This window comes from Periophthalmus magnuspinnatus, chromosome 9 (genome assembly GCF_009829125.3).
Source record: "Periophthalmus magnuspinnatus isolate fPerMag1 chromosome 9, fPerMag1.2.pri, whole genome shotgun sequence".
NCBI classification, from domain to species: domain Eukaryota; kingdom Metazoa; phylum Chordata; class Actinopteri; order Gobiiformes; family Gobiidae; genus Periophthalmus; species Periophthalmus magnuspinnatus.
In genome coordinates, this window is record NC_047134.1 from 13,889,440 (window position 1) to 13,911,043 (window position 21,604).

The 21,604-nt window shown below is 37.9% G+C and overlaps 3 protein-coding genes and 1 non-coding gene across 4 annotated transcripts; 2 read left to right on the forward strand and 2 right to left on the reverse strand.

Moving 5' to 3' along the window:
* Positions 1-15: 15 nt before the first annotated feature.
* tctn2 (tectonic family member 2) lies at positions 16-4,124 on the forward strand. The gene is made up of 18 exons (XM_033973298.2): positions 16-150; positions 309-422; positions 498-568; positions 656-857; positions 954-1,054; positions 1,137-1,333; positions 1,428-1,548; positions 1,630-1,783; positions 1,867-1,950; positions 2,049-2,165; positions 2,242-2,316; positions 2,379-2,480; positions 2,547-2,664; positions 2,761-2,864; positions 2,953-3,097; positions 3,516-3,659; positions 3,740-3,828; positions 3,908-4,124. Exons 1-18 carry the CDS (start codon positions 69-71, stop codon positions 4,021-4,023), a joined length of 2,136 nt encoding a protein of 711 aa, XP_033829189.1. The 5' UTR covers positions 16-68; the 3' UTR covers positions 4,024-4,124.
* Positions 4,125-4,259: 135 nt separating this feature from the next.
* atp6v0a2b (ATPase H+ transporting V0 subunit a2b) lies at positions 4,260-11,688 on the forward strand. Its single transcript, XM_033972302.2, has 20 exons — positions 4,260-4,760; positions 4,900-4,978; positions 5,384-5,481; positions 5,591-5,728; positions 5,806-5,903; positions 6,925-7,051; positions 7,307-7,389; positions 7,470-7,563; positions 7,652-7,864; positions 7,967-8,117; positions 8,258-8,397; positions 8,477-8,634; positions 8,699-8,789; positions 8,907-9,025; positions 9,095-9,305; positions 9,514-9,633; positions 9,714-9,833; positions 9,919-10,036; positions 10,632-10,803; positions 10,895-11,688. Exons 1-20 carry the CDS (start codon positions 4,644-4,646, stop codon positions 10,995-10,997), a joined length of 2,550 nt encoding a protein of 849 aa, XP_033828193.1. The 5' UTR covers positions 4,260-4,643; the 3' UTR covers positions 10,998-11,688.
* Positions 11,689-12,446: 758 nt separating this feature from the next.
* On the reverse strand, positions 12,447-12,520 carry trnai-aau (transfer RNA isoleucine (anticodon AAU)). Its single transcript has one exon. It is a non-coding gene; the product is annotated as a tRNA-Ile (tRNA).
* A 189-nt stretch (positions 12,521-12,709) lies between these two features.
* skic3 (SKI3 subunit of superkiller complex) lies at positions 12,710-21,281 on the reverse strand. Its single transcript, XM_033972701.2, has 40 exons — positions 21,143-21,281; positions 20,919-21,062; positions 20,689-20,780; positions 20,526-20,601; positions 20,307-20,453; positions 20,121-20,219; positions 19,880-19,988; positions 19,664-19,804; positions 19,485-19,583; positions 19,275-19,399; positions 19,096-19,182; positions 18,917-19,020; positions 18,710-18,836; positions 18,457-18,636; positions 18,239-18,363; positions 17,911-18,161; positions 17,702-17,804; positions 17,457-17,636; positions 17,230-17,374; positions 17,076-17,154; positions 16,872-16,933; positions 16,743-16,799; positions 16,595-16,663; positions 16,434-16,508; positions 16,216-16,357; positions 16,053-16,146; positions 15,886-15,960; positions 15,683-15,807; positions 15,474-15,597; positions 15,173-15,397; positions 15,024-15,096; positions 14,877-14,930; positions 14,371-14,482; positions 14,101-14,229; positions 13,900-14,024; positions 13,623-13,787; positions 13,383-13,535; positions 13,180-13,310; positions 12,971-13,097; positions 12,710-12,890 (listed from the first exon to the last, which is right to left on the reverse strand). The coding sequence occupies exons 1-40, from the start codon at positions 21,230-21,232 to the stop codon at positions 12,810-12,812; spliced, it is 4,701 nt and encodes a 1,566-aa protein (XP_033828592.1). The 5' UTR covers positions 21,233-21,281; the 3' UTR covers positions 12,710-12,809.
* Positions 21,282-21,604: the final 323 nt, after the last annotated feature.

Sequence of the window (21,604 nt, forward strand, 5' to 3'; positions counted from 1 at the left end):
TTCCGGTCTGTTGCCAAGACGATGCTCCAAGTTTACAAATATGTCGAGGCTCACATGAATGGAACCAAATGGCTAATGCACTTTTCTTTACATTTACTCAGGTCTTGTATCTTTTGCTGTACTGTTTTGCGTCTAATGCTGAAAACGTCGGTAAGTGTTTGCCCTATAAGTGTATATATTACTTTAATAACTCATGCCAAAAGAGCTAGCTTAACTAAAGCTAACGCTTACTGGCAGCATAGAGTGTGTATGCAGTATGATATCTGACTCTGAAAGATGATAAATAGAAATAATTTGGTGCTCAATAGTTTTTCAGCCCTCTTTTATAACCACACATGGATCTTCAGTCACTGCACTGTTGTATGGAAACTCCTCAAATATCACCCTGAACCTGCAGACAATATCACCCTCAAATGTGACAGGTAAGATCCTGATGAAATGGCATGGAAATATGAATTTATACTTAGATGTTATTACTATTCCCATGTTTTTTACAGGCAGCTTTGATCCCCCTTCATGTGTGCCTGGCATGTCACAGTGGATTCTGACAAGTGAACCCATTGCAAAGGTACTACTTTAACTATATTGTATAATTTTATAAGATGGTTATTTACATAGTTAACTTAACTGTTTTAATCAATATTTGACTTTGCAGACTACAGTTCAAGTTAAATTAAGACTCAACCGAAGTCTTCGTTTATGTGGCAATAATGAGACCGACACTGATTGCTGTGTTAATCCACTGTGTGTCCTGGAGACTCTTCAAGTCTCTGCTTGTGAAGGCAATACATCACAAGCTTCACTGGTTATTCAGGTCAAGGTTTATGCTCTGCTGGTTTCTGGCAACATGGTATTTGGTAAGCTGTAAACTCATAAGAGATTTTGAAGTAATTATTGTGATATGTTTTTCCAACACGTGGATGCATTTTTCGTTGTTTTTTTTTTTTTTTTAGATAACAAAACAATAATTCAAAATCAAGTGTACAGGCCTTTGGGGGAATGCCCTTGTGACCTTACTTTCAATACTTGTGACCTATGGTGCTGCTGTGATAAGGTAATTACATTTACACAATTTATAAAGTAAAAATAATATATGGGCTCTTATTGTTATTTTTATATTATTGGTCTCTATGCAGGACTGTTCTGTAGAGGACTTGAGGCTTTTTAAGTACAGCTGTCTTCCGGGACCTTTTGGTGGGCAGTTCCCTGATCCAGAGTATCAGTGCTCGGTGCAGTCCACTCAGAACTCCCCAGATTGGTTTCCGTTTTTGTGTGTCACCTCCCCATCTGAGAATAACCCTTACCTTGGACTTTTCTACGAAGGCAACACAATGTAAAAGTGACAGTAAATGCACAAATAATACGAAAAATATAATGTATACTACTTTGTAGATAATAAGGAAATACTTTTATAAAACTTTCTTTAGAGCCTCAAAACCTGGTGTGTCATTTGGAGATTCTATTTCATCAGCACCAAAGCAGTCAAATGCATATATTGAAGGAAGTCCCATTTTGACAATAAACGATCAGTACTTTACAATTCCACGGGTAAGTTATTTTGAAATATCTGGAAATGGAAATGCATATAAGAATGCTGTTACTATTACTGTTATTTCTATGTTTGAACAGACACTTAATGGGCATTGTGTGATCAATGCTCCTGTGGCCTTTTTGAAAAACTTTGATGTCAGATGTGTAACGTTACTGCAGGCCTGTCCAACTGAGTCTCCATTACACACAACACCTGAGGATTTAAGAGCTGTTGTGAAGAATGGTATTGGTGGTATGTTTTTCTTCCTCACCTTGCTTGAACATAGCTTATCATTGCTGGTTTTGAGCATTTAATAAGATAATAATGCTTTGTAGGAAATGCTGTTGTGGATGTAACTGTCCAACTGGCAACTGAATTAAATTACTTTGTTACAAGCACTGAAACATTTGGCTCTTCAGGTACAAAAATACATTATATTTATTATGTGTTTGTTTTTTATTACAAAACAAAGAGTGTTCAATGTTGTTCAATGCCAATGTTATTTTCTGAACAAAAGTCCTGGTATGTGAAAATGTCACCTTGGCTTTGGATTACAACTTTTACTGGAAAGAAAATGGCGTAACTGGGATCACACTAACCCACACTGTCAGCACTGTGACTCTGAATGGGAGTGGTGAGACCTTTTTTCATTTGTAATGATACACATGGTTCAGTCCAAAGTGTTAATGCATCTTTTGTTTTCTTAAAAGTGTCATTAACTACAAGATACTCTGCAAAGTTTCTAAGTGGAGACATTATGACTGAACCCAATTCGGGAAACCCAGGTAAAAACACACCTAAGTTTGACATACATTTTGCATTACATGTAATTTTTTCTTACCTACAGGGTATCAGGTGGGGAGGCCTGTAATTGGAGGAATTCTAAACACATCAATGGGAAATGATACTGTGTTAATTGATAGGACACCATTTCATCTGTGGAAACCAGGTATCTAATATTAGCGTGAGATTCGAAAACATACCCTGCATTTACATAATCAGATGTTTGTTTTAGTCAATAGTGGGCTTTGTTCAACTGCTGATATGAGGCCTGTGTTATTTGGTGAGAATTCAACATCTGGATGTCTGCTTCCTGTCAGTCAGCAAAATCTTACTCAGTGTAGTCTCTTGAGGTATATTCCTAACTAAGTTGATGAATTACAACAACAACTTAGTTGTTACATATATAATTGTTGTTACAATAGATCTTTATATTTATTGTCTTTTAGAGATACTGTACGTTCTCTCCAAGAAGCTCTGAATGAAGCCACATTGTTTGCTAAAAATGGACGTCCTGATGCTCTAACTCGAGCTGACTGGCTAAATATCAGCTGTATGTACATAACAGAATGCTATAATTTTCACCCATTTTTACTTACTTAAATCACTGCGCCAATCAATTTTTTTCTTGATCTTTTCAGATGTGACCCTGAATTCCAGTGGAGTAGAAGATTCAAACAGTTCATGCACTGATATACCATCCAATTTACATATCTATGTGTGGACTCTTGTCACAGGCTTTGTGCATGGGATTCCTCAAAAAGACGTCAAAGCAGTGCAAATAAGGTGTGCACAAGTTCTTAATCAATATATTTTATTCAGAAACCATAATTTGTACATATTAATCACTTAAAAGTGCATTATTTAACTTTATGCTGGAGGGTCTGCCACCTTCTTGCCTTTTTGGAGATATTATTGCTTGAATGAGAAGATTCTACTGTATGGCATTAAACATATTTATCTCCATGGTGACAAGAAGGTGTAACTTAGCCAAGCTCAGCCACCTGGCTAAGTTACAGGTCAGATCTACAGAGAGGAAGGTATTTTTGCATGTATCAGAATAAAGGTTAACACCATACTGTGGTATGTTAAAGGCTAAGAAGTACATCATACTTATGCTGACAAAAAGGTGGTTGACCAACCAGAAAAGTTACAGTCTGGACCTTTAAATTTCTCTGATTATTTTTTTATTTTTTTATTACAGCTATAGTCGGTCTTCTTGGAAAGTGGAATGTGGAGGAGGGGACTCTGCAATGTGTATGGAACCAGCAGAAACACAGCTGTTTCCCATCACTTCTTCAGTCACATTTATTGATATTCCTTTAAACTCTGGACCACCTAAAACCAGGTAATTCTTAAAGCTTTTGTTTGAGCATAGGGTTAAAAACTGTACACTTAATTGATCGCAACCTCATCATTTATTCTCAGATATCAAATAAATTTCACTGAGTATGACTGCAACCGAAATGATGTATGTTGGCCTGAGCTTGCCTTCCCGATTACCAGATTTTACACAGGTATTCATTATTTTTAATAACTTGCAGACCAATCTCATTTATTATTTATAATGCATTTATTTGCTTTCTTCCTCTCCAGGTGAGCCATACTCCCAAGCTCTGGCCAAAGGTCTTATTTTGGTTTTCTTCTTTGTTGTTGCTTCTGTACTTGGAACTCCTTGGCGGCAAATTTGGCAGATATGGAACACCATTTAAGAACATTTATACCCAAAATAATGATTTTGGGTATATGCTTTTCTGTTATTTATATATTTTCTATCAGACATTTTTTAAATAAATGCTTATGTTTAAATGCTTATTGAAACTCTCCATTTCATTCACAAATTGTGCAACAAAAACATAATGTTTAATGAGATTTTTACACATTCATCTGTGACATCGGTGGCAAAAAATCAAGAGTTGCTGAAGAATGACGTTGCACGGTACGTCAAAATCCCGGAAGTGCTGTTCATTGGAAGTTGAACCGTGCACGTATTCAACGGAGTGATGAGAAGTGACGTGGAGTATTGTGAATAAACCAGAACTTTTTAAACTCTGTTTTTGACATGGAATTGGTATAAACTGAGATGTTTCCGAAGTAATGTCAGACAAGTAAGTTTAACGGAACAGGAAGACGTGCCTCCGATCGTATCGTATTAGCTGTAGCACTTAGCTCTGAGGCTGTGCTGATGACAGTCTGAAGTCAACTGCACTAGTTGCATATGGTTTATCATTAACATCTCAGTATGTAAAACTACATTGTAGTTAAACTACCTGTTGGCAGTAGCGAAAAATCTACAATTATCAGTGTGAAATTATCAGCTGAAAGTGCCAACATGAATTCCCTGCTGCGAAGTGAGGAGATGTGTTTAGCCCAGTTATTTCTCCAGTCTGGATCCGCGTACGACTGCATCAGTGAACTGGGAGAACTGGGGCTCGTGGAATTCAGAGATGTAAGCCAAAACTTTATTGTCTTGTTCCTATATAATCATAATACTATGAAGTCACAACATCCTGGTCTAATGTAACAGATGGTTTCTCTGATGTGGCCTACAAATAACCATGTTCATTTGTCTTTTATGTGTTTGTTAGCTCAACCCGTCTGTGAATGCTTTTCAAAGGAAACATGTCAATGAGATTAAAAAATGTGAAGAGATGGAGAGAATTCTGAGTGAGTGCAAAGTACTATTTACTTACAATAAAGAGGTCGTGGGGCTGTTGCAGCAGTAGTGTAGTAGTGGTATACAGCTTGACAGATGAATGCATGTGTTTACTGTGTGATACTGTGGAGGAAGAATAGATATATAGAGGACCTTGTGACATAAAGTGACTAAGACTACAGTCATGGGAGCTGTCAGCTGGTTGTAGATTCAATTAAAGAGAACACTGTCTTGGCAGATAGTAAAGTCTAAATTTTCTTTGATAAGATGCAGACAAGACTGTGTGATATTGCAGTACAGTCGGACAGCAGCAATAAACTGATATTTTTTGCAGCAATAATTATCTATACATGTGTTATTTTGACTACTGGGCCGTTTGTAAATATTGTCTGTAACTAACTAGTTTTATTTCTCAGGTTATCTTCTAAGGGAAATCAAGAAAGCTGACATCTCACTTCCAGAAGGCGATGTTAACCCAGCCGCTCCTTTACCCAAACACGTCATTGCCATAATGGTTTGTTGATTGCTTTAAGTAGCATTATGGTTTGTTTTTTTTTCTGTTCATTAGTTTGAGTATATCCCTCTTTCTAGCTGTATTGACATTCATAGCACATTGTCCACAGGAGCAGCTGCAGAGACTGGAGGTGGAGTTAGGAGAGGTCACCAGGAATAAAGAAAAGCTACAGAAAAATCTCTTAGAACTGACAGAGTACACGCACATGCTGCGCATCACTCGCAACTTTGTCCAGAAATCTTCTGAGGTAAAGTTTACATTTGAAAGCATATATCAAAAATAAAGTATCTTCCCTAAAACCTTCCCTTAAACTTGTGTCTTTAGCGAGAGTCCTTACAAGTACAGTATGAAGAATTTCCTTTTCTAGAGAAAGAAACAATGATGGACTACAGTAGCATGCAGAGACTTGGAGCCAAATTAGGGTAAGCACATCGTGTTTAAAAATAATTGTGACTTTATATTTTTGTCTCATTTCCATTTTAAGAAAATGTGACATAAATATAAGCTTGCACGCTTACTCCAAAACTGCATTTAACCAAGTTTCGAGAAGATCCACTCCCATGGACGTGCAGGCTGCAGATGTGTCCAGGACTAATGCACATCCATTTGCAGATAGAATTCAAGTCTATAGGGCCAGAGCCCACTGAACTAAGGGACAGGAGGAGGCTCACCCGCGGCAGGATGGGAGTCACCCCAGCCAGGCACCGGGTCTCCTTCACACAGGCACAAAGTCTGTCTACTCAATTAGTCTGATCTGGTTCCATGGATAAGTACAGCTGTGTGTCCTCAACATAACAGTGGAAGTTAATGCCATACTTTCTGATTTTACCTAGCAATCCAATCCTATTCACACTTTATATGTTGCCAAGTACAGTACAACCCTGTGGCACACTGTAGGCTACCTTAGAACATGGAGCTCTGATTTACATTAACAGTCTGGTGCCTATCAGATAAGTATGATTTAAACCAGCTCAGGGGTGCCCCTCTTAACACCTATGTTACATTCTGACCTCTGTAGTAGAATATTGTGGTCGATGGTGTCAAACGCTGAACTGAGGTCCAACAGAACCAGGACTGAGACCAGTCCATTGTCAGCAGCTAATAACAAGTCATTTGTAACTTTAAGTAGTGCAGTTTCTATGCTGTGGTGAATTGCGATTGAAAAACTTCAAATGAATTATTGTAGTTAAGCAGCTTTGTCACCACCGACAGACAACTTTTTCAATGATTTTCATGGTCATCATGGTCTTTTGGGTAAGTGGCTAAGTGGCTTTGTCTCATTTTCTATGTTCACTGTAGTAGCATGGTAGCACCAATGATCTGTGCATAACTACCTGTCTTACGACCTAATAAATATACCATTGTGTTTTACTGGCATAATCTAAACCTACAAAATGTTTTTCACTTGGATTTATGTTCATCTTTTGAAATTCTGTTTTGCAGTTTTATATCTGGTCTGATTCATCGGGTAAAGATTGAAGCTTTTGAGCGGATGCTGTGGAGAGTGTGCAAAGGATACACCATCCTGAGCTATGCCGAACTGGACGAGTATCTGGATGATCCTGACACTGTAAGTTTACATGTTTGTCTAAAATCTACAAAAGTTGCATGTCTTATTTATATTATAACATTACTCTTTGCGTACAGAAATTTGCTTTCTTCTTGGCAACATGCACACTGAATACAGACAAATCAATGGAGTTAACTATTTATAACAAGCAACATTTTAATCCAAAGAGCATAGTTTAACAAATTATCTAATGTCCTTAACCAGATTGTGTGTTGGCTCTGGCATTGATATTGATACAGATATTGTTTTCAAAAGGGCGAGCCCACTAAAAGCGTGGTGTTTCTCATCTCCTACTGGGGGGAACAAATCGGCCAGAAAGTGAAGAAGATCTGTGACTGGTAATTTAAAATATTTTAAGATCTACATTATTCAGTTGAGGCTGTTTTGAGCATAATGTCTGATTGGTCTTTGCCTACAGTTACCACTGTCACCTGTATCCATACCCCAGTAACAATGAGGAGAGGAATGATGTAGTGGAGGGACTCAAGACGCGCATCCAGGACCTGCATATTGTACGTTTATTTATAAGGCTCCAAATTATTTTTTAATGAAGCAACAAAACAAAAATATGAACTCTATATTTTATTTTTTATGGCTCAGGTTCTTCACAGAACAGAAGAGTATCTAAAGCAGGTCCTCATCAGGGCGTCAGAGTCGGTCTACACATGGGTTTTGCAGATCAAGAAGATGAAAGCCATTTACTATGTTCTGAATCAATGTAGTTTTGACGTTACCAACAAATGTCTTATAGCTGAGGTTTGGTGCCCTGTCAACGACCTGCCTGCCCTGCGAAGGGCCCTCGAAGAAGGATCAGTAAGAACTCTTCTTTGTTTCCATAAACATTGAACTGAACTGAGGTTGTCCATGTGAACCTGAGAACAGTCTAAGAATACCATTCATATTTTCATATTTCAGAGAAAAAGTGGAGCAACTGTGCCTTCTTTTGTTAATCGAATTCCCACCAGTGACACTCCACCCTCTTTAATAAGGACCAACAAATTTACTTCTGGTTTCCAAAACATTGTAGATGCCTACGGTGTGTGCAGTTATAGAGAGGTCAATCCTGGTAAGTGGATAGTTGTGTTTATTATGAACAATGTCCAAAAATAATATTTTTAAGTTTATAACACACACAAAAATGGATGCTTCAGATAATGTATTTGTATGATAACTGTCTTCTCTTCTGTCCCCAACTTTCTATTTTAGCTCCTTTCACAATCATCACTTTTCCATTCCTGTTTGCTGTGATGTTCGGGGACCTGGGTCATGGAATTATCATGGCTTTGTTTGCCTTTTGGATGGTATTTTACGAGAACGACCGCAAACTGAAAAATACAAGAAATGAGGTTTGTAAGAATCACCAGTGTGGTTTAAGACAAATTTACCCACGTGACGTATAGATAAGTGATTTATGTGGGCTTGCAGATTTGGAATACTTTCTTTGAGGGGCGTTACATAATTCTTATGATGGGGCTGTTTTCTGTCTACACTGGCTTCATATACAATGACTGTTTCTCTAAGTCTCTCAACATTTTTGGCTCCAAATGGAATGTTTCAGCCATGATTGAAGCCAAGATTTGGAAGTAAGTGCTAAAAATTACACACATTTGTTAATGTTTTGCTGACTGTATTATGTGTGCCTGTTAGACGAGAGGATATCCTTGGAAACAGAGCACTGACTCTTGATCCGAATGTTACAGGGGTTTTCACTGGACCCTATCCTTTTGGAATTGATCCTGTGAGTGATAAACATTGAACATTCAGCATATTTCACAATTAACTGTATTATTTTACATGCATAGTTAATCATTACATACCATCATGTAGCACTTTGTTTGAATTATTTTATTTTTAGATATGGAATCTGGCAACCAATCGCCTCACCTTTTTGAACTCTTATAAAATGAAAATGTCTGTGATTCTTGGCATTATACACATGAGCTTTGGTGTCATCCTCAGCACTTTTAATCACTTGTAAGTTCATGTTTTTCTTTTATTTCTTGTTAATGTATTGTATTTTTAAATATGTCTTTTCTTAATTAGACATTTCAGAAAGAGCTACAACCTGTACCTGGTGTTACTCCCTGAGCTGCTGTTCCTGCTGTGTCTGTTTGGATATCTCGTCTTCATGATTTTGTACAAGTGGTTGGCTTTTTCCGCTAAGGACTCCAGACACGCTCCAAGTATCCTCATTCATTTTATCAACATGTTCCTGATGCAAGGAGATGCTACACAGCCCCTTTATGCAGGGCAGGTAATAATAAGTAATTATAAACGCTTTCAGTATTCAACCATAAGGCACTTTAATAATGCAGAAACATTGTAAACAATGCTTGTAATTAAAGCAATAAAGAAACAATTTTGAGGTAATGATTTTTTTCCCAATCAGTCTATTTTATCTACACTAAAATAGACTTAAATTTGTGGCAGTGTTTTTAAACTGTTATGTTTTTACTCCCCAGAATGGACTGCAGATCTTTCTCTTGCTAATTGCAGTACTATCTGTGCCTGTTTTATTAATGGGAAAACCACTGTACCTTTACTGGCTCAGCAAAGGCCATCACCGCATTGGAGCATACAGAGTAAGGAATTTTAGTATTTTTTATATTATGTATTTTTAGAAATCAATATTAAATGAATTTTCCACTCTCCGTTGTCATAGGGATACGAGCGTGTGCGACATGACAGCGATGAAGAGCTGTACCTTCTGAGGGCGCATGACATGGAGGAGGGCAGCAGTCACAGTGAGGTCTCAATGAGCGGAGAACACCAATCAGAAGAGGTCAGGACTGTAAACCATTTCATTAAACTGAGAAGAACTGATAAACTTGAACAAAAAAATCTAACAGATCTGTGCTTTTTCATAGTTTAACTTTGCAGATGAGTTCCTACATCAAGCTATCCACACAATAGAGTACTGCTTAGGATGCATCTCAAATACAGCATCCTACCTACGACTCTGGGCTCTGAGTCTGGCACATGCTCGTAAGTTATCTGTTTGATATATTTAGTTAAGATGATTGGTCATTACTAAATATTAACTTCAGTAGCACCTAATTAAGCAAGGTATTTCTGTACCTCAAGTTGTAGGTTAAATGTGTGTTGTTTACCCATTTCACAGATTAAAACAGATTAAAATCATTGTCTTTATGGTTAAATTGTGTCTTGAAATAATCTTTCAGCCCTAGAACCCATGGAAAGTGAAAATATTCCACATTGCAATTCTGTTTTTGCCTGACCTAAGACTTCTGGCTATTTGCACACTAGTGCAGTGTGGGCCCTGTTTTGGGAGATAACAATCAGATAAACATTGAGGCTTTCATGTGAAAAAAAACAAACAAAAACTGTAGACCGATAAGCCTCAGACTTTTGCAGTATTAATGAATAAAGCACTTAGATGAAAGAAGATGGATTTAGTTTTAAAAGATAGATGAACTCATGGGCTCATCTGTATCCAATGCGTCACCTCATTCAGCCAAAAGTGAAACCTATGCCAGGTGCTTTAGTCATGTTTGCCACCATTGTATAGTTCTCCTGACCATTTGGGGTTTAATTCTTTGTATTGTCTGCATCTGCTCAGAGCTGTCGGAGGTGTTGTGGGCTATGGTGATGAGAGTGGGACTCAAAATGGACACCAGTCTGGGGGTCTTGTTCCTGGTGCCGGTGTTTGGCCTGTTTGCGGTCCTCACAGTGTCCATTCTCTTGGTCATGGAGGGCCTGTCTGCTTTTCTTCATGCTCTGCGACTGCACTGGTAAATTAAACATGGTATTATCAACAATTTCCTGCTGTAACTGAGATCATTCTGTAATTTTATTATTTGGTTCCTCTTTTCTTTTGGTTAGGGTGGAGTTTCAGAACAAATTCTACAGTGGAAGTGGAGTCAAGTTTGTACCATTTTCCTTTTCATTAATGCCATCCAGTTTTGATAATGATGGCTTACTATAAAATAACTTTACTTATAGCCACCAGACCAGTTCACTGGTTTCTAGTGTCTGCTATGGGATTATAAATGGGTGTAATGGTTTGTAAAGAATAGAATGTATTTCCCCATTGATCTGATGTCCAACAACATATAGTATTATATGTTGTATTTATATGAATATTTTTGATAAAGTATTTTAATTAACTTTTTGGATTTGATTACAAAACCTTAGTGCCTGCTTTCAGAAATTCAAACACACAACACACTCCATTTATGGTTGTATTGAAGAGGTAATAGTCATTTGTTTTTCATTTTCACTATTCAACTTATTCAATTTGTGCTTGACCACTTTGCATCTTTTTGTTATACAAACTTGTGTGTTTTTAATTTATTGTTTTAAAAGCTACAGTGGAATTAAAATGAAATTTTATTTTGATATGGTTTTAATGGTTTGTCCATGGTTCTGTAAAAGTAAACATTAATTTGCCTTTACTTGGGAATTATCCCTCCCGTCATTTACAAATGTAATTTTTATACACAAAGTTCATAAAATGCACAATGGATTGTCTATTTACATATGTTACAATGTGCACAAATCTATTTGTATGCGATACAAATCTTGCGGGTGAACCAAAAATCTACTGTGACAAGTGTGTTGTTGGGTTTGTTAAATGTGATTTACTCATGGAGTTGTGTTTTTATTATGTTAAAGTGACAGTTAACTTAAAGCTGCCTTGTTTTTAATGATGGCCCAGAGCAAGACACTGCTAACTTTTAAATGAGTTACAGATGATTATTTTAGGAATATAACCAGCATAAAATAAGATACACTAGTTTAAGTTAAGATACATTTATGCTTTAACCAACATCCAAAATGGTATCCAAAGAGGTATTCTGAGGAGGGAAGCTAAATATCTAAATTTGTCCGAGAGGGCAGAAACAGGAGGTCACGGACCGGACACTTACCTCCTGGAGCAGGACGAGTGTGGCGTGAACACGGCACACGCACTCCACGGTGTGAAAAGAAGTGCCTGAGTTTGGGTAAAAATATATATTTGTATGAATGGGCGCTGTAGAGCTGCTGTTTGACACGTTCACCTGACGAGTCAGTTTGGATCATAAGTGACACGTCTGTCTCTGCGCAGGTGAGTCTGAGTCTGTCTGGTGACAGAGAGAACGACACAGCGCATAGTCCTCACTGTATGTTGAGGCACAGGTGAAAGAAAAGACCACCGCGTGTGTGTTCACTGGGCTCAGCTGATCTCTCACGTGGCGCGTGTTTGAGGTGAATGATGCGCGGTGCACATGAACAAGACCGACCCAAAAGTAAAGAAACAACTAAATTTGGCATGTGTATAAAAGTAAACTGTTGTAACATTATTTCTTTTATAACAAAAGCACAATAACAGATTTACTTATGGTGTTTAAACCATTTGAACTTGATCATGGATCTCAGCTTCCTTAAAGTGTAATGGCCAGTACGGGGATCGAACCCGCGACCTTGGCGTTATTAGCACCACGCTCTAACCAACTGAGCTAACCGGCCTTCAATGAGTATCGTACCATATAGATTTTTTTCCCTCATTTTTTCCCCCGGACTAGTATTTTGTACATATATCTGTCGATATATCCATTTAGCTCACTAACGCCCCCTGCCGCTGACTAGTTATAGTATTGGTGTAACTCCTGTACAATCTAATCAATCTCAATTAAAAAAACAAAAAAAACGGTGGTTGATTTCATTAATTATAAGACCCCTTCACGTTTAATGAAAAATGTACTGATCATTTTTCTTAAATGGCAAAAGCAAATAAATGAGGCAATTTCAATGATAATCAAGACACTGATTTTGAGAGACATTGAAAAAAGTCTAAAAGTCTTTGATCCTTGTTTGTTTTAGCGTGTTCCAAAAGCACCTGTAAAAAAAAAAAAGGAACAAACAGATTAAATATAAAACCTGACTTGTGTCATAGGCTTAAGTGGATTTATGGCTCACTTTGATAACTTCCTCATCATTTTTGCCGTGTAGGTGTCTGAGTAGGTACCAGCTGGCCACCTGCACCACAGTAATTGGGGCATCTTGGGATACATACACCAGCTTCTCTAAAAAGCGCCTTGTGTCCCTTCAAAAACATGCGTAGACAGACAATAACAAAGATTTGCATCCATGATTCTTAAGGTTTCAAATACAATTCAAATATGTACCGAGCAGTCATTTTGATAGAGAACTGCAGCAGGGCTTGGAAAAGTAGCGCCATGGGGGAGGGACCAAACTTCAATGTTTCATTAGTAGCTTCTTGTACAAGGTCTTTCCAGTCATTTCCTGGCATCCCAGCCTTTAAGTCAGAATTTCATTAGTTTAGCATTGTACATGTGTGATAGGATTTACTGCATTTGCATAAACTCACCATACACATTCTGAGCGCCAGCAGTCCAAGTCTGAGAAGGCTGGCTACTTGACTGTTCTGTAGGCCAAACTGAGAAGCCATCTGTAAACTCTGCTTATAAGTCATGACTGCCTGTAGCAACAGGCCTTGTTTGTGATACACCTCAGCCAGCCACTGATAAATACAGTATAAGGAAAATGATGAAACAATAAAGCATAAGAAAGCAGTATTTTATTGCTACTCTAACAAGAAAATACTTACATGCCATGCACTAATGTTGGTGGGATTCATTGCCACGGCCATGTTCAGTTGCTCAATTATGGCATCTGGGAGAACAGTAGCTTCATTGGCCAAAAGGAGGTGCTGGCACTGCACCTGTCGCAGTGACAGGAGTACTGCTGGATGTTCTGGAGAAACACTTAGAACCTAAGATGAAATGTAGAAAGAAAATGTTGAGCCTCACAGATAAGATGAGCATGAATTGTTTTAATTATTATTATTATGTGCACACAGTTTTATGTACATGCTTATGTTGTACCTGAGAGCAGAGAGCCTCAGCCTGCTCTAGCTCTCCTCTGGACACTAGGCCAGTGACAGACTGTTGTAGGACCCAGGCCTCCAGCATCTGGGCCAGAGGTCGCGCAATGTCCTCAACAGCACGCACTACAAAACCACACCAAATTAGGATATGTCACAAAAAACAAGCCCAAAATAATAGTACTACATTATATTTACTGACCCTTTTCAGAGACAACTGCCATGAATATTTGCTCTAGACCTGTGCCACGTGGAGCAGAGCCTGACAGGTAACATGCTGTGTTTTCTGTGTGACAGGCAGCCATGAGCCCAGCCCAAGCTGCTGCGTCATCTGGTAATAAAGAGAAGTAGAGTAGTATTACAAAGTACAAAGAGAACAACAGTGTACCTAATCAGCTTAAAGCACACTAAATAGATGAAATCACATATCTGCTTCCCTATAATAGTAAAGTGTTAAGTTAAAGTTAGTTACCAGGGCAGAGCAGCACAGCCCTCTGCATTGTTTTCAGTGCATTACTCCGATTGTCATCTCCAGAGTGTTGTCCACTTGCCAGCTGATTTACCCCACTGTGTAACAATGCCCTCTGTAGACAAGGGGTAAAAAGCATTATTTAGCCATCAAACGTGAATGTTGAGAGCCATATCAGAGGGTTGTATGTCAAACACAAACAATCCAAAAGATTATGCCATTGTTGAACCAAATGCAACAATAAGAAATACAGAAAAATAAGGTTAAATTAAGTCAACTGGTGAACAGCTTACAGAGAAACTAAACCAACATTGTTGTTTGCAATTACAGAGTGTCATGGGTTCATTTACATCAGAGGTATTTAAATAAGTCTTCTAAACAAAAGGAAAATATATTCTAAAAACTGTCCATATGACTTAATGTAACAGTGTTTCACCATGGATTCTACCTGGATGACGGCAGGACGACACAAACAATAAACCAAACATACCAAACCATACAATTATTACCTTTCCATGTGTCATACTGGAAAGGCAAGCCACGTGACCAGCCATTGCTCCACCCTAAAAAAAATGTATATAAGATTTAAAGAATTGTAACAACCACAGAGCTATGTTTAAAATACAGTTAAAAATTAGCATGATGGGTGGACTAACATTTGCTTTTTTGGGAAAGTACTGTGGTACCAATCTAGACAGAAAAGTCCACAGAGCTGGATTTCCTGGGTTCCTACAAGATGAAAACATTGTATTTTGGAATCTAGGAGAAACAATTAATGAAGGAAGTAGTATGACATGAAACTTACCTATGTATAGCTCTAGAAGCCTCCCTCTGGACAGCACTGAAGTTGCCTTGCAAAGCCAACAGGGTACACGTGAGCAGACAGTGCTGCTCTACAACCGTCTCTGAGTTTGAAGTTTGTTTCAGTAATTCAGCTAAAGCAGCCGCTGCCAGGGTCGTGTCATTCTGGACTAAGCCCATAGCACAAAGACACAGTAAGGACTCTGGGATAGGTTCCTTCAACAATGAGCTGTACAAGAAAAATGCTTGATTAGTTACATTAACCTTATGAATTTAATAATAAATAGGCAATATACAAAAAATACCATTTAAACAGCAGTGTCTTAGCGGAATCTATATTGCCTTGCAAGTTCTGCAACAGTGCCAGGGCTGTTAGGATGTATGCCTTCTCTTTTTCATTGGAAGCCACAGCTAAAGCACGTTCATAAGCTACAGACACAACAGAAACAATAGTTTCTAAAAGAGTATTTATTTACACTAAAGTGGTTACAGTGCAACAAGACTGTCGATTTACCATTAACGCTCTCTGGGATGAGGCCTGCTCTACAATAAGCCAGAGCCAGACATACCAAATCAGTGAGCTCCTCCAGTGGAGTCGACTTTAAGACCTGCACAGCCTCTTCCCACTGGCCTGAGGAGCTGAAATATGACATATTTAGGCCAATGTTTTTTACTGAAGATATACTTTAAATAGTTGCATATACAGGAAAATGTTACCATAAAGCACGACCATAGTTTCTCAGAACAAAAGTGTGCATTTCTCTAGACATTAACTGAATAAGTTCAGCACCCCTTTGAAAAAATAACAAATAAAAACAATTATATATAAAATAGTGAAGTCTGAAGAGCAGAGTATATTTTGTGATGTGTATTTGAAAATGCACCTTTGATAAGCTTGAAGGGCTTGTCTCTTCAGATGGAGATGCTCATTTAAAAAACCCAGCATTATAAAAGCTTCAGGATCAGACTGGACTCGCTCTGTCGTAAACATACACTAGTTCAGAGACATTTATCTAGACAGAATGATTGATCAGAGATGATGTGTACCTGTGTATTTACTCAGAGCCACCTGAGCAGCAGAGACAGCATTCATCTGAACAATGTTGTAGCGATACAACTCAGAGTCTCTGTTGCTTTTATCCAGTAATGTAGAGCACACCCAGTGGGCGTAACCTTTCACTCCCTCCATCTGAAAAACATAAAAACATTGTTCAAAAGAGTTCTTTTTGTGATGTTGATACTGAAAAGGTTTAGTTTTCACTCACGTGTGTGCTGAGCTCAGTGGTATGTCTGAAAAGATCCATGGTGTCATAGCTTCCCACTTTTTCTGCTATCATTGCCTAAACATTGGAAAATAAGGCCAATGAAATGTCCACATAAGAAATATAGTAACTTTGTTATTTCGTAAAAGGCTATTGGTCAGGACCTGTCCAATCCAACAGTAAACATAGAGTGGCTCCAAAGACTGTGCAATTTTAAAGGCTTCATGTGCAAGCTGAAAAATACTAAACATTAAAATATCTAACAACAGAATAAACAAATGTGTTTGTTTGGGGTTTTTTTCAAAACAGTACCTCTATGTTATCCTTCTTTAAATAGAGAGCTCCCAAGTTTGTCCATGCCACAACATTCTGTGACAAATAAAAACATCAAATATGTCCCCACATCATGAATTATAGTAAACATATTGGTTTAATACATACATTTTGCTCAGCTTGAATGGATTTAATAAAACAGTGTTGAGCCAGTGCAAAGTTTTCAATACCTGTAGAAAATGTGTTCCATTAACATACACTGGTAACATGAATCACAGTTTTAAGATCACAAGATAATCAAATGTGTCACATATAAGTAAATAAAAAAGAATTTAAGTCAAAATGGAAAATAAGGTAGGATTACATTTGTACCTTTGCACACAGAAACCATACCAAGTGCATTCCAATAGATATGGTTCCCACTATCCATCATAATGGCTTTTTTCAGACACTAGGAAAAACACAAAGAGCTTTCACAAAAGCTAAATTGAACTATTGGACTTGCACATATGGTCCACTAACATACCTGTTGAGCCTTATCCAGGACTTGAGTTTGACTTTCATCTTCTTTTGTGGAAGGAAACAAACGGGCCTGTTTATGATAGTTCAGACCTAGGTCGTGCCAAAGGCTGGGAACATCAGGCATAAGCTTCAATGCATGAGCATAGCACCTGTAAAAAATGAAACACAGTAGTTTTGACAAACGTAGCTACACCAACATTTGTAACGACAACAGCCCACACATTGCCATACCTCTCACCAACTTTAATGGTCTGTGATTGGTCCAGCATTTGGTTCTGCTCATTGTTTGAGCCACACAGTAAGGCTGGCATCAGGACCTGTGCTTTGTTAGGAGACACAGTGCTCACAGCTGTGCAGGCATCTCCTAGCAACTTCCACAGACAGGAAAGATCTGGCCGCAGCTTCACCGCTCTAATGGCAAATGTAAGGCATGAGACAAAAAAGTGGGCAAAAAAAAGTGGTACACACCAACTTGCCTGAAAAGGTTATGTATTGCTTGTTGAAGTAGATGTATAGCTCCTCCGTCTCTACAATCTTCAAACAGTGTTTTTGCCAGCAAGAGCTGACACTCCCCCAGACCTACAGACATTTGCATGCAGTTAAATCTTCAGAACATTCTTTTTCATAAATAAAACATAATACAAAATACATCTTATAATTTCATTAAGGTATTGTCTAAAATGACCTTTTAAAGCTGGAACATAGTCATGTTGTGCTGTGATCTGTATATACTCTGCAGCCGCTTCCTTAAATTTGCCAAGAGTCTGTTTGATGGCAGCAGCCTGGTACACACTGTAAATGGATGAGGGCTGCAGCTGCTGAGCCTTGGTAAAAGCTTTGAGAGCTGCTGTGAAACTCCTTCGATTCAAATAGGCTTCTCCCAGACATTCCCAGCACACCCAGTCCTCAGGATCAGCCCTCAGAGCGGCTTGGAGACTAACAATTAGTGACATAAAATTTTAATTACTATTACATAAAGCTGGGCTACGGCCTTAAGTTAAAATAAATCTTACTCTGCTATAGCTTGTTGGTGTTGTCCAGCTTTTAGATAGTAAAGCCCTCGCCTCATCCATGCCCATTTAGCTGAACCTGGAGTGGCTTTTAGGATAACTGACTGAAGAACTTCTAAAGCCATGTCCTGGACAGGTAATTTACAAATGTGTGAACGTAATTTAATACAAATGTTAAACGTACAGCATTATTGCAGAGTCTACAACATGAGTGAGTTTACCATATGTCCTTGCTCCATACAGAGATCTACAGAGGCAGCGCCAGATTCCGCATCGTTATTATTTAACTCAAAGGCTTTTTTGTAACAGCCACGAGCACGGTTGTAATCGTTTGCCACATCTCGATAGTAATGCCCAAGGTAGCGAAAAGCACAATCCAGATTGGGGTCCAACTTGGCAGCCTGGAAGAAACAGTGAAGACAGTCAGCCAATGCTAAACCAATAATGATGAATTATAATGTTAAAAGTGCTAACCTTGAGTAGCTGAGTATGGGCCTTGCTTTTTTCTTTACGAGTCTCGACTCCCATGTTCCAATAAAGTTGTCCCAACAAGAAATAATACTCTCCACAATCTGGGTTTTGATCTGCAGCTTCCAGAAAACTAAAAAAAAGGAAAAACATACATAAATGCCTTTGCACATTTCTTTGCACATTCTGAAGAGCATTAGTCAATATCTTTACCTTTTTTCGGCCAGCTCCAGCTGATCCTGTAAGAGGTATGCTAGTCCCCTTAGTGCCAACCCTTCTGATAGATTAGGAGTAGAGGCCAACAGATCCATTGATATCTTAGGAGGATGTAAATACAAATTGAGTTATTTCTATATGAATTTATTCCAATATTTCTCTTTTTGTTTATTTACCTTTAGACCTTTCTCAACTTGTCCTTTATTGAGGAAGGCACGTCCTTGTAAGGAAATCAGACTTGGATCTTTTTCTGCATCGGACACCTATTATTATACGTTTACAAAACAACAAAACAAGCATAAAGCCAAGTGTTTCAGTTTAAAGGTTAGCACAGTAAGCGAGCCCAAACTTTTACATTTGAAAAGATCTCTAGGGCCTCATCTGCTGCTTTTTCACCTCCACATCTGACTAGAGCCTCCACCTTCAGCTTTAACAGGTTAGTCATTAACTCCTCACTTTCGAACTTGCATGTAGCCAGACCTAATGATTATGAAATTAAAACAGATTTGTCACATGTACGTCTGTCACCTTAAAGTTCAACCATTAATATACTAAAAATACATACCATTGGAGCAAGATGCCACACAGTCAGAGTATCTGTGCATCTTAAGATAAGCTTGGCCCAGACAGAACCATCCACGACTGGAGTTAGTTTTCTGCAACCCTAGGTTATGGAGTACAAGAGGAAAAACTAATTTAATTCATAAACCTCAGGTATGTAAAGTTCTATGTGCACTCACTGACCTTTGTCAAGATGACTAATAGCATCTTTATATTTTCCATCACTAAGTGCTTTGGTGCCCAAACCTAACCAAGCTAATCCACTGTCTGGATTTTTATCCTGGAGCAGAGTGAAACATCTTATGGCATCATCACTAAAGACTCCTGAAAAGAGTTGTTGTTAAATGTAAAACGTTACAGTAATTAACACGTCAAACAATACTGACTGAATAATTTTACCTGTTGTGAGATAATGAGAGCAAAGGACTTCAAGAGGATAGCTTTCTGCTGGGTAAAGAGAAGCCATAGTCTCACAAGCTTCTTTCATTTGAGCTTTTCTTTGCGGCATCTAAATAAAGTTGATTAAGATAAACAAATGTCAGTAATTTCAAGATTCTGCAGTGCCTTAGTTCGAATTCTTATTAAGAAACTATACACAAACAACAAAACACATTGAATTATGGTAGAATAAAGTGCTTACTTTTGAAAGGCAGTTAATTAAGTCAACTGAAGCTCGTTTGTGTTCCTCCCCTGGGGCAGGATCCACAAGAACCAGGGCTTTTTCAAATGCTGTTATTAACTGAAAACAAAAGATAAAAACATGCTTAAAGTTTAATTATTATTCGGCATTTAATAAACATGTGCTTATATTATAGAAATATCTTACATGCTGTTGGGTCTCATCATTTGGCTCTAATTCACTAAGGTGAATGGTGAGAAGTTGGGACATCTGCTGCCATAGTTGGAGCAATTCTTTCTTATCCACACCATCTTCCTCCTTAAGGCGAATGTGTTGAGTCCATATTTGGGCCAACTAAACTCAAAAACACAAATGTCAAAAATGTTCCATGTCAATGCATTCCCTTATTCTGTAACCATATAATACCTTTAAATATTCTTTGTCAGACTCATATATTTCAGACAGTTTTTTGATGGTCTCATAACATTTATTTCTATCCAAGCTGTAAAAAAATATCAAAACATCAATGTTATAACAATATTATTTATATTATTTGTTGTTATTATAAGCATACATTTCTTGGTATTACCTTGAATACAGCTCCACTAGTTTCTCATACACACTGGGCAGGTCCACTTTAAAGTCCCATTGATCAACCTTCTCATAAAGGTTTGCCAAGCCCTACAAAGTGTCCCATTGGATTACAACAAACTCTGTACACTTCTAGACCAAGACAATACTGAAAATGTACCCAAAATTGGAAAATATGCAAATCATATTTGTTATAGTTTGTTTGCACATTAAGCTTTAGTTACATACCTGCCATGCCAGTAGCTGATCGGGCTCCAGCTCCACAGCCTTTTTGTAGGCCATCTGAGCTTGATCTGGTTGTTCGAGTTCAGTTGCTGACAAGCCAATGAACACCCAGGCATTGTAGTTGTTTTTCTCAATTTTCAAAACAGCCTTAAAATAAAAAAATAAAAAATATATGAGTGTATTTCATTCATTTACCCATCAAATGTTATTAACACAAGTTATCTTACCTTGCAGTGTTTAAGTGCTTCTTTAAATTCTTTGTTTTTAATGGCATCTCTGGCACTCTTGAGTGCAGATTTCACTTCTTTGGTTGACATTTCAAATTACCTATTTATGTGGAAGGGACAAACCACTAAGGACTATTCATATGTTGGTATAATAGACTGTATAATACAGTCTATGACACCATCATAGCTACACGTTGTTGTTAAACTGTATTTGGGTTGGGGTTAACAGTATAAGATATAAAAGTAACTATGCGGATCAAAATGACTATTTAAGATTAAATCAAGTTAGCTAAAGTTTGAAAATCTACGGGAACACAACCCTCACAACTTTAAAGAATATATGCCTGCATAATCCAGATTTTTTTATCCTGTGACAAATGATGCAATTTAACTGTTGTTTTTTTTTTTTGACGAGTTGCTAGCATATTTAGCTATGCTTTTAGCCCATTTTAGGACAAGCAA

Excerpts from the sequence above, each read along its gene's own strand:
- tctn2 (XM_033973298.2), top strand. The coding sequence starts at position 69 with ATGGCTAATGCACTTTTCTTTACATTTACTCAGGTCTTGTATCTTTTG. Across the intron at positions 1,951-2,048 it reads TGAAACATTTGGCTCTTCAG|TCCTGGTATGTGAAAATGTC; the intron begins GTACAAAAATAC and ends TCTGAACAAAAG. Across the intron at positions 2,665-2,760 it reads ACTCAGTGTAGTCTCTTGAG|AGATACTGTACGTTCTCTCC; the intron begins GTATATTCCTAA and ends ATTGTCTTTTAG.
- atp6v0a2b (XM_033972302.2), top strand. The coding sequence starts at position 4,644 with ATGAATTCCCTGCTGCGAAGTGAGGAGATGTGTTTAGCCCAGTTATTT. Across the intron at positions 8,790-8,906 it reads ATCCTTTTGGAATTGATCCT|ATATGGAATCTGGCAACCAA; the intron begins GTGAGTGATAAA and ends TTTTATTTTTAG. Across the intron at positions 9,026-9,094 it reads CTCAGCACTTTTAATCACTT|ACATTTCAGAAAGAGCTACA; the intron begins GTAAGTTCATGT and ends TTTCTTAATTAG.
- skic3 (XM_033972701.2), bottom strand. The coding sequence starts at position 21,232 with ATGTCAACCAAAGAAGTGAAATCTGCACTCAAGAGTGCCAGAGATGCC. Across the intron at positions 18,837-18,916 it reads CTGGAGCTGGCCGAAAAAAG|TTTTCTGGAAGCTGCAGATC; the intron begins GTAAAGATATTG and ends CCTTTTTTTTAG. Across the intron at positions 16,509-16,594 it reads TTTACTGTTGGATTGGACAG|GCAATGATAGCAGAAAAAGT; the intron begins GTCCTGACCAAT and ends TCCAATGTTTAG.